The sequence below is a fragment of the Helicoverpa zea genome, chromosome 31 (genome assembly GCF_022581195.2).
Source record: "Helicoverpa zea isolate HzStark_Cry1AcR chromosome 31, ilHelZeax1.1, whole genome shotgun sequence".
NCBI classification, from domain to species: Eukaryota; Metazoa; Arthropoda; class Insecta; order Lepidoptera; family Noctuidae; genus Helicoverpa; species Helicoverpa zea.
The window spans coordinates 6,074,384-6,088,174 of record NC_061482.1 but is presented as its reverse complement, the minus strand read 5'-3'; the positions used below and the strand labels follow the sequence as shown (position 1 = coordinate 6,088,174).

Here is a 13,791-nt window from a genome sequence, read left to right as displayed (position 1 = left end):
TCGCAGAATTGAGTCAGTCTCGCTTCGTCCCTGGGACTGAGAGCACGCACGATGCTCATCCGACCAACGTCGTATTCAATGAAACTTTGCCGATAAATAAATAAGCGACGGAATTAAAAAAGTAGTTTTATTCAAAACATTCTTTATGATTAAAATAAGCTCTTAGTGTAGTAGTAGCAGCTGCACGGGTTAAGCAACGCTTAGCATATAAAAAATGTACTTTTCCGATATTGATGATTCTATGAATATTGCGAATTTTCTGAGTTCACTTTGAAGTTTAAAGTATCTAAGAACATTTAATTTATATTAGGTACATTAATAGTCCAGTTGATTTAATTATTTAGATAGGTAAAAGATTCTTTGAAGGTCTGCCTAAAGAAACTTACCGGTACCTATCCGAAATCGGACAAATTGTCGATGTAATTAAAAAAACGGTTTAAGCATTTGAATATTTTTAATTACTGGTTTAATCTTTTTTGGCGAAAGCTTTCTTCAAAAACGTGTTTTTACTGTTTTTGTGAAACAACAGAGCTTTGCTTGGTGACGCCTAATAACGTGATAGCGGCTTCTAACTTATCACATGCTATAGATCTAAAGATACATTTAGCTTCAATGGAGTAATAAACGGAGTTCTTCAAAAACATTTTTGGTAATACTGCATTATTTTTACCATCAGAGGACTTTGATTCACTGTTCGCTTCCTCATCTTTGAAACTATGGACAGTTTTTTTTCCTTTATCGTTCTTTGATTCAAGTTCCTTCTTCATTAAACGCTTCTTATGTTCAACTACTAACTTTTTAGCAAGCTGCGCTGGTAGTCTTGTTACGACAACAGTTTTCTGCATGTACTGCATAAATCCTATCAGTTCTGCAGGCGAAGGACTCAGACGAGAGTCATTAAAAACCGGTACTACTTTGACTCTATCACTTAAGATGCGAGCGTTAACGTCTTTCCTAATCAATGTATCAACTTTCATTGGAATTTCGTTTGCTGTTGCTTTTTGTCCGTCACCATCGCAGTAGAATAAAACAGTTGCCAACAAATAAGGTTCGTCGGTCCGTGAATGAACGCTAGAAGTGCAGGATACTAATGCTAAAGCTATTAAAACATACCTGTAAGTAAAGTTAGGTCATCATTAATGAGCAAAGGCAGCTTAACCTTGTTAAAATGAATCCCACTGTTACATGAGTAACAGATAAATGACAAGTTTAAAACTGACCACGTAACTTAATTACTACAGAACCATTTACAGAAAAAAATTGTATGGACCAAACCTAGCTTTACAATTTTCTATAATGATTGATAAACAGTTCGTTAAGAGGCTATGAATTTTTTTTATTAAATATCCATTTTAAATCAACCTTAAGAGACTATGAGAAACTATTAGATTACTTTAAAATGTAATAAAAGAAAGGGATACCCAAGATGTTTTTCTGTAGATACAGAAAAAGTAATACTCAGTACTCACATCTTTAATCTTGGAATATAATTGGTAATACGTGTAGTTCTGCTGATAATTTTCAGGTATTTAAACTGTTTTTAACTATCAATATTGAAGCGAGCTTAATTGAAATGGTATAATTAAAACGGATTTAATGTGTTTAATTATAAGTAATCATGTTTTTCGATAACAACAGTTTCCAACGATTAATTCTACTCATAGTTCATGTAATTACATTTGAATAATAAAAAAATGTGTAAATATAGACTAATTATTTTTAACGTATTTATAAATTGAAACAAACATATATGGCAATCTACGTTCGTTTCCTTATATAAAAGCTATGAAGTTGTCAATTCACCTGGTGTCTATCACTCTAACAGGATGCTTAAGAGTACCAGTGTTTTACTTGGAGTGACTGCCAATATGACCTCCTCATCTCATTTACCTGGGCAGCCCCTTGATTGGTTGACCAGTTGTCATAATTTCTGGCTTATGACTGCTAAAGAAGTTCAAATATTATCCGGGACCCACCAATTTAATGTGCCTTCCGAAATACGGAGAAACTTGTAAATCAGCAGCCCAACCATGCCATGCCTTGTTTAACCTTATGATAGGTCGATCCGTTCGGTTACTTAGCTACGAGGATCACTATTGCTTTGCAGTCATAGTTGTGAAATATGAATCACTTATCTTTGCATTGGGTGCAAATATTTAAAAACTCAAAACATTCCTCAGGTTATTTCATAATCGAATCATTCAAATATTAACGTGCAGCAACTATTGACGGCGTAATATCTAAAGCCCTTTGAACCTGCAGCTTAAATTCATACACAGAGATGGTCCGACGGTTCTGGGAACACGGTTCGTATTACGCAAGCTCCTGCCTAATTTCTATTTCAACCTGAAACGTTGAACCTGTCTAGATAATGTAACCCCCTTTGCATGTTAGAGTTTCTGTGTATGTGTGCGTATGGGGGTAATGAAGTGGCCAGGATTATCAGCCAGCTTAGTGTTTGAATGCAGCGGATTTTAAGGTACTGTGTGGTAGTGTAGAGTTAGCGTGAGTGCTACTAGGAATACAGATTAGTTACGGCGCTTTGCATCGCTTTCATACTAGCGGATTTTCGGCTAAAAAATTCGTCACTCGGATTCAGTAGAATTTAAACACTGACAAACCATTGACAACTCCTTGTACAAAAACGATATTAAGAACCGCGAGAAAGATTTTTGCCACTAAAAAAGTCCTCGAAAAAACTGAGTTTAAAATCAAAAAATGTGAAAAGGTTGTGAAAGTTATCTTTCGCACCACTGGTTGTCAATTGTTTAGGGCGAAAACGCTGCTACAAGGAAAACCAAAATATTTGACTACTCGTTAACGAGGTACGAGAAGCCCGGTCGGGCTTTTTTTTCATTCCAAGTTTTCAATAAATTATTATTAGTATTAGTTTGACTTCAAACCACTAATCGAATGTTTCTTAATCTAAACTGAATGTACAGAATTTCTGCGCCCGAAAGCAGTACCCCTGGACTTGAGTAATTTCATCAAGCTAATTCCATTTAGTACGTCAAACCGGTACGTAACATGTACTTAGATAACCTGTCGTTAGCAATGAAGATTCAGGTCTAAATTCAGCACATAGCAGACTAGGTTCGATCGATATATGTAAATCTATATTAACAGAATAATTCCCTATCAATGTATGGGTAGGCTTATTGGCTTTTCAAGTTTATTTTATTACATCTCCTCTGTCGATTCGCTCTTGGCAGAGCGGTCGTGGTCACGTTTTTATTGCATAGCGTTTTGTCAATTATGTTGGGGTTGGCTTCCAGTCTAACTGGATCTAGCTGAGTACCAAAGTTTAACATGAAGCGACTGCCTATCTGATCTGCTAAACTCAGTTAACTGGACATCTTCTTGGTCAGACTGGGTGTGTGACTTTCTGGCTTTTGAATACTTGTAACGACTCTCGAAGATGATCTAATGAGAACTGGGATCCACTAATTTAACGTGCCGTAGCATCTCGACAGCGGTAAGCGTTGTTTAACCTAATTATCGACATATATTTTTTTGATAAGATAGAAGTTAAATAAATACGAATGGGTTCATAGATTTATTTTATTTTTGTCAAAGTTCATTTTATTTGTAAAACATAACGATACCGAGAACACTTATAAGACATTATATACATGGACTACTTCTAAAACTAAGCGTCCACTTGTCGGTATCGTACGCAACGGACGTATCGCACGCAACGGATCGTAGTATTATTTATATAGAAACTCAAACAAGTGCGTCCACCTGTCCGCATCGTACGCATCGCACATCTTGTTTGAGTTTCTATATAAATAGGTAATACTACGATCCGTTGCGTGCGTTGCGTCCGTTGCGTACGATACCGACAAGTGGACGCTTAGCTTAAAGGTGCGTCCTGCGTGGGTAATGACAAGAACGCGAATGCGAAGTGATACAAAGCAAATTGAGGGATCTACGCAACGCCACGTAGAATATTATTTTTTGTTTTTTGAATCGCGTCGCGCCGCTTCACGTTCGTATCCAAATCGCTCGCAAAGGACCCACAGTAAGCAATATTCACTTTTCGGGGGACTTCTTGAAAAGCATGTTAGTTTTCATCTGCTGGCTGGCACGTATATGGGTTGTTGTTTTTTATTTATTTATTTATTTATCCATGAAGATGATCCTCTTAGAAGCCTTTGTCGTATGCCATTCAAACTGCAGTCATCCAACCAGTTGACACAAGTTTTTTCGATGTTGTAGTACATGTGGTTTGGTACTACGGTCACAAACGGATCGACTACATCGGGCCTCAGTACGAGGAAGTCGTTCTTTCCTTTCTTTTCCACGTACGGTCTATCGAACAGTGCTGATTGTTTATCAGCCAATGCGACTGTCAATTCTTTTTCTACTAAATCTGCATGCTCGTCCTGTGATGTTTTCTGTTCATCGTTTCCAGTTCTGAGCGCGCTTTTCTCCTGATGTTGTGATTCATAATAATCCCTAGCTCTAGCCAATGATACAGGGTTGATAGCTCTCCTGTAATGTGACCGTAATTTTGTGTCAACTAAGTACTGTACGATTTTTCTAAGTATCATTGCGTTTTCATTCCTCTTGTCTTTGCTTATTTTATCGTATATACTTGCTGATGTTACAAATTGGAATAAACACAATGTAGTACAGAGAGTAGTCTGAAAAAATGAAAAATCAATATGAATACAATTGTCAAAATTAATTTTCCAGGGATTACTGTATGGAATATTCTCGGAATCTAGGTACATAGTTGTGTATTTTATTCAAAAAAACTGTTTACTCAATTTAACATTGCGATTTTTGAGAGTTCTTTCAAAATTAATATAATGGATACTAATTACGGAAACAAGTCATGGAAAATGTACAGTGAACATTCCGTAACTTTTGATTTGAATGACGAAGTAAGAAACAAGCTGGACAAAAAATTCGTTTAAGTTTTTAACCAAATTGTTACTAAAATTGTATTTGAAAAGACAGCCGTACAAATGCGTGCACATGCTTTAAAGAGGGGGAAACTTTTTAAATATTCCATAATTGAGGAAAATACATGTTTACAAAATTTACCCCCAAAATCTTCATCAAAGGATAAAGTAACCCCTTTATATAACCAAGGCCAACCTGCTGGGTTTATAATATTTATATACGTATATATTTATACTAGCGAAATGGTACAAAGCAACGTCTATAAGGACGCAGAACAAATTTGAAGCGACGGACGGGTGTGTTTGCTGACGTCTCGAATGCAAATATCATGCATGCTATCGGAATTCTCAATCAAAGCATAAATCGTTTTGCCTTGGTCATAATAGAAATAAAAAAAGACAGCATAACGTTTTGACAACGGTAGGTATTTCGAAAGTTGTCCCCACCATATGTCTGACCTCTTTACCAATAAAGTTTTTTTTATAATTAAAAAATCTCAATTTTACTATAGGTACATTTTACTGCTTTTTGTGATTATTTAGACATTTATAAGTTTAAATTGAGCATGTGCTGTGGGTATTAAAAAGATAAAAGGACAACTAAATAACAACAGCAAGTATAGGATCAGTTCCACTAGTTAGGGACTTTGTTTTTTTAAAATAGAAGACAAGTAAAAATATGCGTGAGATGTCAAATGGCTGACTTCAAAGGGGCAAACTTAGGTCCTTGTTAAGAACTCTATAAAATCGAATTTCTATACAGATAAGAAAAAAGGCTGATTAAGTTTGAGTAATCCCTTGTAAAGCATAATGCCTTTCTTTGATACCTGGATGTTTTCTTTTTTTATATTTTTTATCAATAAACAATGAAATTGAAAAAAAATGACATGTTTAACATTAGTGTTTAAAATAAAAAATAATACATTACAATTATTTGCATTTCGAATCCACTTATTTTACACGCAAGATTCTTTCATAGTCACTTATCGTACTGAATTCATCAGGATTTATTCAAAACTAACTGACTATGAAATTGGATGCATTTTATAGCGATACATTCCTTGGTTTTATGCGTTTGTTGGCTTTCATAAACTCTGCCAAAATTAATTTTGAAATATAATTCGTCATTTGCCTAACATTTTCAAAGTCGAGGTTTCTAGTCGCAGACGTATATAAAACGATTATATTATCTTTCTGAAAAGTAAAAATTCAATTAAGTAATTCTTACGTACATAAGACCGATAGTAGAATTCCTTGAATTATGAATTAATACACAACAACTGTTGAGTACCGAAAACATTCGTATCGAGACAAAGAAAATTTCACTCGCCTTAAAAAAAGCCTAGTTTTATTTGAGAGGATAAATGACACTACGAATGTTTAATATTAGCCTGAGATTCGAGACAAATCAAAGCCTGATCCAAGACGTCTAAGGTACAAGTTCAAAGTAAATTCCCGGGAACTGCAAAGGAATTATGTCGACAATCCTGAATGCAGCGAGCTAATTAAGTTCAAGACAAAAGGTACCTATACCTTTATCCTAGCCGAGAGATTCTACTTTTCACACCTACTGCAAGATAATGAAAAGCAACAGAACTGGAAACACAAAACGATACTCTTGTTAATATATTTTGAACTAGACTTTTCCTTCGGTTTTAGCTTGTAATTTAAAAAGTCATTTTTTAACAAAACAAAATGAGAAGAATAAGACATTATTTTACTGTGCAGCGATGAAAGCGTACATCATCTTAACCCCTCAATCACCCAGTGTGTACTCTACCATACCAAGTCGTACATACAAAATGAAAAAAATACTTATTCCTACATAACAAATTATAATTATTAGGCGAAAGACCCAATACATTCTATGGCAGTCAATTCATCATTTTTTACAACAAATCGCTTCTTATCTAACTTGTAAAGCAGAACTTTCCAGAAGTTAAGATAGAAACAATCCCAATTCGCATTAAACGTACAGAGAAAGGGGTGGGGGTGTTTCTGCTCGACCAATCAGCCAGTAGGTCGCTGTCTGTTGACAGTGACGCACGTCTAACAGAGATCCTGCTCGATTTTTTTCCATTTACACACGATACTTTTACGATGATTTGAAAATTACGAATGAAAATATTAAAAAATATCAGAGTTATGTATTTGACTAGATATTAAGCACTGTAAATATAATATACTAGCCGTTCCCCGCGGTATTACCCGCGCCCGGTGTATTTTTTGCCGCTCTGGTACATGGTGAGCAGTAGCGTCCACCTACACTTGGTATTGGTATACTCATATAAGTTATGCTACCCTGGTACATGGTGAGCACTTGCATCGAAATTTCGTTATTGGTATACTTTACTAAGGTGAATTATGCTGTCCTAGTACTTTACTTTTGTGTTTCTGCGGCATTCCGTAAGTTGGTTTTTGTCTAATCACTCCCGTCCCGGGAATCTTACTCGCAATTTTTTTTTCCTTATTTGCTCACCGTTTAGACCTACCCTGGACTACGACAAACATTTTAAAACTAAAATCAGCTCAATCGGCCCAGCCGTTCTCGAGTTTTAGCGAGACTAACGAACAGCAATTCATTTATATATATATATATATATTTATGGGGTAAAAATCAGTGGATTTTCTAAGCTTAACTAAAATAGTTTCACCAAATATAAATCTTTACGAGATAGAAAATAAATGTTTGTTAAACTTACCTATTCGTTTATCATCTAAGTATGTCTCTAAAGAAAAGTCTTCCAGTAGGCATATTTCCACAATCATTAGAAATCAATACCATTAGGACGTGAAAACTCGTAGGCCTAATAAAAAGTCAAACATTTACACCGAAAATAGCTTTTTTTTTTCTTAGCCCTTATTGTCCTACTGCTGGGCAAAGGCCTCCCCATTTTGTCTCCACACCTCTCGATCCTTAGAGTGCTCCCACCAGTCAGGGTTGTAGGCGTCTAGATCGTCACGCCACCTCTTCCGGGGCCTACCACGTCAATAGCTTAGACTAGTATAATATTTTGTAAATGTACCAGCATAAAACTGTAAGAAAGCTAATCAACATCCGGAATTGCCAAATAATACAAACATGGCTGCCTCTTGGTAACAAAAAAATACAAAAACACGTGACCGGACGTTTTTCCTGTTTAGAGGGGCAAAACGCCATTTAACTTGAAATTATTAATTGTTTGTTTCGAATAAGAGTTCAGATTTTTTTTCAACTTTTGAAGGGTGTATTTCAGCGTGCCGTCCTCAATATTTTGTAGTAAAAGATGAGTCAGAATAGAATATGACAGAGTTGAGAGGTTCTGATGAATCAATAACATAAAGGGAAGCATTGATTACAATTTCTCAAATAATTGAAATTCTTGAACTGGTGGTACAAGGTGCTTTTTTATCCCTTTGCTATGTAATGCAAAACGATAACTTCTGATTGGTGTATCTTCTACGAGTTGCTTTTTGATCTTTGTTCTACGCATTCCATTGCCGGGCAGAGGGGTGCTTCGTGCCATTTACAGTAAAAGCCCCGCCGCACTGAAAGGTCAGCATGTATTTCAGCTGAATTCCCTGTATTATGTAAGTGTATTGTACGGGTAGAGGAAATCTGAGACTTTGACAAGACTCACTGTTTCGTGATGCCTATTGACTTGCTGAAAACCGAGCTAAGTGATGAACTTTGGGGGAGGCCTTTGTACATAGCCCACTAGTGCCAAAGCCTGCCGGAATTATTGTAAATAGTTACTGATACTGCTACGAATATGGTGTGTTTTAGTGCGACAAGAGTGACACTGCCTACGCTGCTCCTAGCGGGAGCATTCATCTTGATTTGATGATTTTTCAACAAAATAACAATAAACAAATATTTGTACACCTTTCCCCTTTACCCGATTTTAAATTATAGAAAAAATAAAAATGTTCTTTGTCCAACAGTTCTCAATCAACAGTCAACCGTCAGTTTGTCAGTGTGACATCTTTTGGTTGAGACGATGACGAAAAACTAATTTCCCAAACTACAGATTTAATATTGTTTCAATGCGTTTTCATAATTTTCAGCAGTATTAATTAAACTGACATTTTGTACAGGTGAGCGCAGCGGGGGTGGGACAGGAACGGGATGGTCGAACCTTCATCACAAAAATATTGGATGCGGTTTGCGCGCTCCATTCTTACGCAATAGTTCCGTGCATTTAATATTAATAAAATACAAAATAAAGTTAATTATTAGCAAAAATGCTACCACTTGTGGCCTTATATTTATGTAGTCTAATTTTATAGACTAAAAATCTAAATATCACAGCCTAAATAGCCTAAACTTTAACACAAGCTAACAAAGCAAACTATGATTATTAAAGGGATTTCACCTTAATTATATTCCGTTAGTATGCGGGATAATAAAGTCGCGATTTATTTTGAACTATGTTTGTTTAGCTTCATTTTATTTAATGACTGTACAATGGTTACCAAACTTCACCAAATAATACTAAAATAATATTTAAAAGGGAATTACTTAATAACTAGTGTGCTCAGGTGGTATACCGCATCCTTTTTTAAGCTACACTCCATTTCGATATGCACAGCAGCCGAACGCACTGAATTCATTCCTTCAACGTTCGCCGCGAGGGACAGACATCTCTCCTGATTTTCAGGAGCTCCCAGTTGCCACCCCCCACTTCCTGCCTACACCCACTTAAATTTTTAAATATATTTTCCGCACTTTCTCCCTTACCGCTAAGGTTGAGACGTTAGGCATCAAGACTCGAGTGCGAGCAGTCTTCGGAGCTTTTGAGGTAAGTTCTGTTTAGATTTATTTTATTTTGTTTTTTTTTTACTGTTTTATTTTTTTCTACTTCTTGTTGTTTTATTTTATTTTGCTTTATTATGGTCTTTTTTGTTTTCTTTTATATATTTTATTTTGTTTTGCTTTTTTTAAATATTTTTTTGTTATTTTGTTTTTTTTTTTATTATGACAGATTCTTTTTTGTATTTTTTTCTGTAGTTGCACTTAGTGTTCCGGCTAAGAAATTTAAGGAATTGAAAGGTTTTTATATAGATTCTTTTTCATTTCTGGATCCGGCGGCTGCAGTTCTTCATATTTAAATTTTTTCAGGAAATAATATTGATATAGCTACACTTAAAAAATTTACAAACGGATTTGTAAAAAATAATTTGGTCGTTAACTTATTCGTACGCGTTCGTGTATACCAGCAATAATTAAATACGCCTTATTAGTTTTCTAAAACATGGACTTGTTAGTTACAAAAAAATATCTACACGTATTATATTACTTAAATATAAGATTAATCTATATATCATAAATGATTAAATACTCTTTTTGAAATATTTTGAAGTTAGAAACAAAAAAAATAATAATTATCATTGAGATGAATACAAAATCCTTATTTCATTAAATACCGATATCTCGTTTTAATAATAATAATAAAAAAAACATTACAACGAAACTACACCCAAAACAAATTCAAGCATCAAACTCAAATTCAATGGAGTTTCTTGCCCGTTCTTAAGTGCTTGTAAAGGCCTAAATGAAATAATTGATTTGACTTTGACTTTGACGTTGACTCAAACCAAAAAATATTTTGTCATTGAAATTATCGTCATCATATAAAAAGATAGGCCCTTTGTACAAAAAGCAAGACTTTTTTAGTACTCGGGACCCGCCGCGGATTCACACGAGTATAAATTATTAACTAAACCTCCGATTTTAATAACTCTATCTATTAAAAAACTCCGCATCAAAATCTGTTACATACTTTTAAAGATTTGAATACAAATAGGGACAATAAGCTGAAAACGGCTTGATTTTATCGACATGTTAGCCATAGAATGTCCACTATTGGTAATAGGCAACCATTGATTATATGTATTATAAAAAGAGTTAATTGAAATGCAGTACGAAATCAAACAAAGAAAAACTGCAATTTGGGTGACAATAGTTATTTAAGTCTCGATACCTGAGTAATGAGGCTTTAAAATACAGCCTTTTCAAACTAGCGGATTTTCCGAACGGAAAAATGGAGCAATAGAAAATAATTTACAACTGCTTTAAAAAAATGACAGTCGATTCGTAAAAAATAAGGGTAAATTCACGAAAAGGCTAATTATTGGACACAGGCATCCTCCATTATTTTTTTTGGAAATTAATGGGGGATGCCTGTCCAGAATTAATGAAAACAAAAAAAATGCAATTTTTGGGTGACAATAGTTATTTATGTCTCGATACTCAGAAATCAGAATTGAAAATACAGCCTTTTCAAGCTAGTGGATTTTCCGAGCGGAAAAATAATAAGGAGCAATAGCAAAGAATTGGAAAAATAAAATCCGCGAAAAGACTGATAGTTACGTAAAATCAGGAATTTACAAATTGAAAAAAGCTATATGTCATAGGTATAGAATTTGACTTGATCACTCAATTTTTTTTATCTCAGAAATACATCTCGTAAATTAGGGACATACCGTCAATTGCACAAAGCTCTATTAAAGTTAAAGCTTCTGTAAATCTATTTATTGCTGACTTTTTCTTTGTCAATAAGATAAAAAGTGTTAGCAATAGATTTAATGAAGCTTTAATTTTAATGGAGCTTTGTGCAACTGACGGTCTAACTCTTATTTTATAGAAGGTTACAGAAACCTCAAGAAGACGATTACTTGCAAATATAGATAGATATAGTTAAGGGAAACATAGGTACCCGGAAATTAAAATGTAACTGAATCGCCTGGAGGCATTCCCACATCCCACACTCAATAAAGTACTTCAAACACGTTAAAAATCTTTTTTTTCACACTCATATGGTATTACCCGTGTGACGAAAATGCTGTTAAGCATCTAAATTAAATACCAAAACTCCCTGTTACACGGGATTTTGAAAAAAATTGCTTGAAATTGCATTTTTTATCGTTATATGTTTGAAGATGCAACTGGCTTGACTAAAAGAATTTAATTTGGAAAAAGAGCACCGAAAAAAAAGCTAGAGCTGTTTTAAGGTATTAAAAATTTAATTAAGTTGGGCATGCATACTTGATTATAACAAGAATTCAATTTGAACAGCCACAAAACTTAGTTAGCTAAAAACATTTGAATAAGTACGATAGGATATTTTAACTATTAGAAGACAAAACTAGAAATAGGTACTTATAACAAGTTTAGAAATAGACAATATCTTGAGTTATGTATGATTCGCTCTTTGGAAATGTTGAAAATTTTAACAGAAGTTATTGAAATAACCAAGGGATTGTAGTATTATAAGATTAGATCAGTCAATCGTGTGAATAACTATGGATTCTCACAAGACCGCCCAGTGTTATTTTTAAAATCCATTTAACGTTCCTAATAAAATCCGCGTCGATTTATTTTTCTAGTGGAGTTATTTATTTTTTCTGCGTATCATAGAGTACGATACAGAATACCTTGTGTGTATTCCAAAATATAACTCAGTATACTGACTAGTGCCCGTGACGTCATGAATCCGACGGCATATTGTACTGGCGTATCACCATATTTTCTTGTATTGCGACGAGCACAAACACTGAATAGCTCCTGATCGATCGATCGATCTTAAGATTAAGATTAACGCGGTCGGTCCGTGGTAGCAGACCATCTTGTCAAGACCAGCTCTTCCGTGTTTTGGAAGGCACGATAAATTGGTAGGATTCGTTTCCCTTTTGAACATCTTAGGTAGTCGTTACGGGTAGTCAGAAGACAGAAAGACTGACAACTAATCTTACTAACTTATATCGGATCTGCCTGGATAACTGGGTTGAATTGGACAGGCGGTCGCTCCTTGTAAAACACGGGTACTCAGCTGCATCCGACTAGACTGAAAGACGAACCTAGCAGAGTTGGGAAAAGGCTAGGGAACCTAGCAGAGTAGGAGCACCAACGCTTTTCTTAATATAGCGTCAATCTATGATGTCAATGCCGTAGTCAGTACATTTCGGAAAATATTTCGTCAGTATGCCGTCACTTGCACTAACCCCTACATTGTTGGGAAAAAGGCTCGTAGGATGATGAGGGTGATGCACTCACTTGCACTGGCCAGTAAACTGAGCCAAACGGAACACAACCCTTGTTTGACTATACAATTCACTCCCGGATATTTAATGATAACATTAAATAAGGATTTATTAAAGCACCGTGCAAAATCTGATGTGAAAATTAAATGTAAAGGGTTAATCCACCCGGCATGCAAATCAATTATAATTTCAATTAAATAGTTTTGAAATATTATCACAAATAAGTACGCGTAAACCCGTTTGTATTTATATAGATTCTATAGCTGTAAAATATTTTTTGTGGATAATGTGTTAATAGCAACACGAAATATGTTTTTCGTGTTGCTATTAGAACATTATAATACAAAACATACATACAGATTGAAATCAGTCAGAGAATTACCATGTATGTTTGAGTTTTAGTTATTCTAGGCATGATCTTTCATTTCATAACCACCATTTTGAATACGCCGCCATTTTGGTATGCTACCATCTTGAATACGCCGCCATTTTAGATCAAAAATATCTGCTTCAAAATTGAGTTGCAAGGTTTTATCCGATTTTATACCAATACATACCTTTACATTGCAAGTTAAATAAAAGCTTGTAAAAAATAAAAATACTTGGAATTTTCAACAACAAAGAGAAAAGAACACTCGCAAATTCCGGGAAAATTATACCAAAGATCTTAATGCCGATTTGTATCGTGAATATTTTTTATGTTATTTATTTTATCGAAAATCATGCAAAATAAGAGCATGAAATTTTATCAGACTTCAGACGTGAGACCAGTACCTACTCAAACATGAATAATTGTGAATTTTTGTTTGTAAATCCGTGTAAATGAAAAATATATTTTTAAATAGGCATTAATTAG

The 13,791-nt window shown here is 34.7% G+C and overlaps 1 protein-coding gene across 1 annotated transcript; it reads right to left on the bottom strand.

The window, feature by feature from the left end:
- Window positions 1-506: 506 nt before the first annotated feature.
- LOC124645223 lies at window positions 507-9,071 on the bottom strand. Its single transcript, XM_047185009.1, has 3 exons — window positions 8,980-9,071; window positions 4,192-4,497; window positions 507-1,113 (listed from the first exon to the last, which is right to left on the bottom strand). Exons 1-3 carry the CDS (start codon window positions 9,069-9,071, stop codon window positions 507-509), a joined length of 1,005 nt encoding a protein of 334 aa, XP_047040965.1.
- Window positions 9,072-13,791: the final 4,720 nt, after the last annotated feature.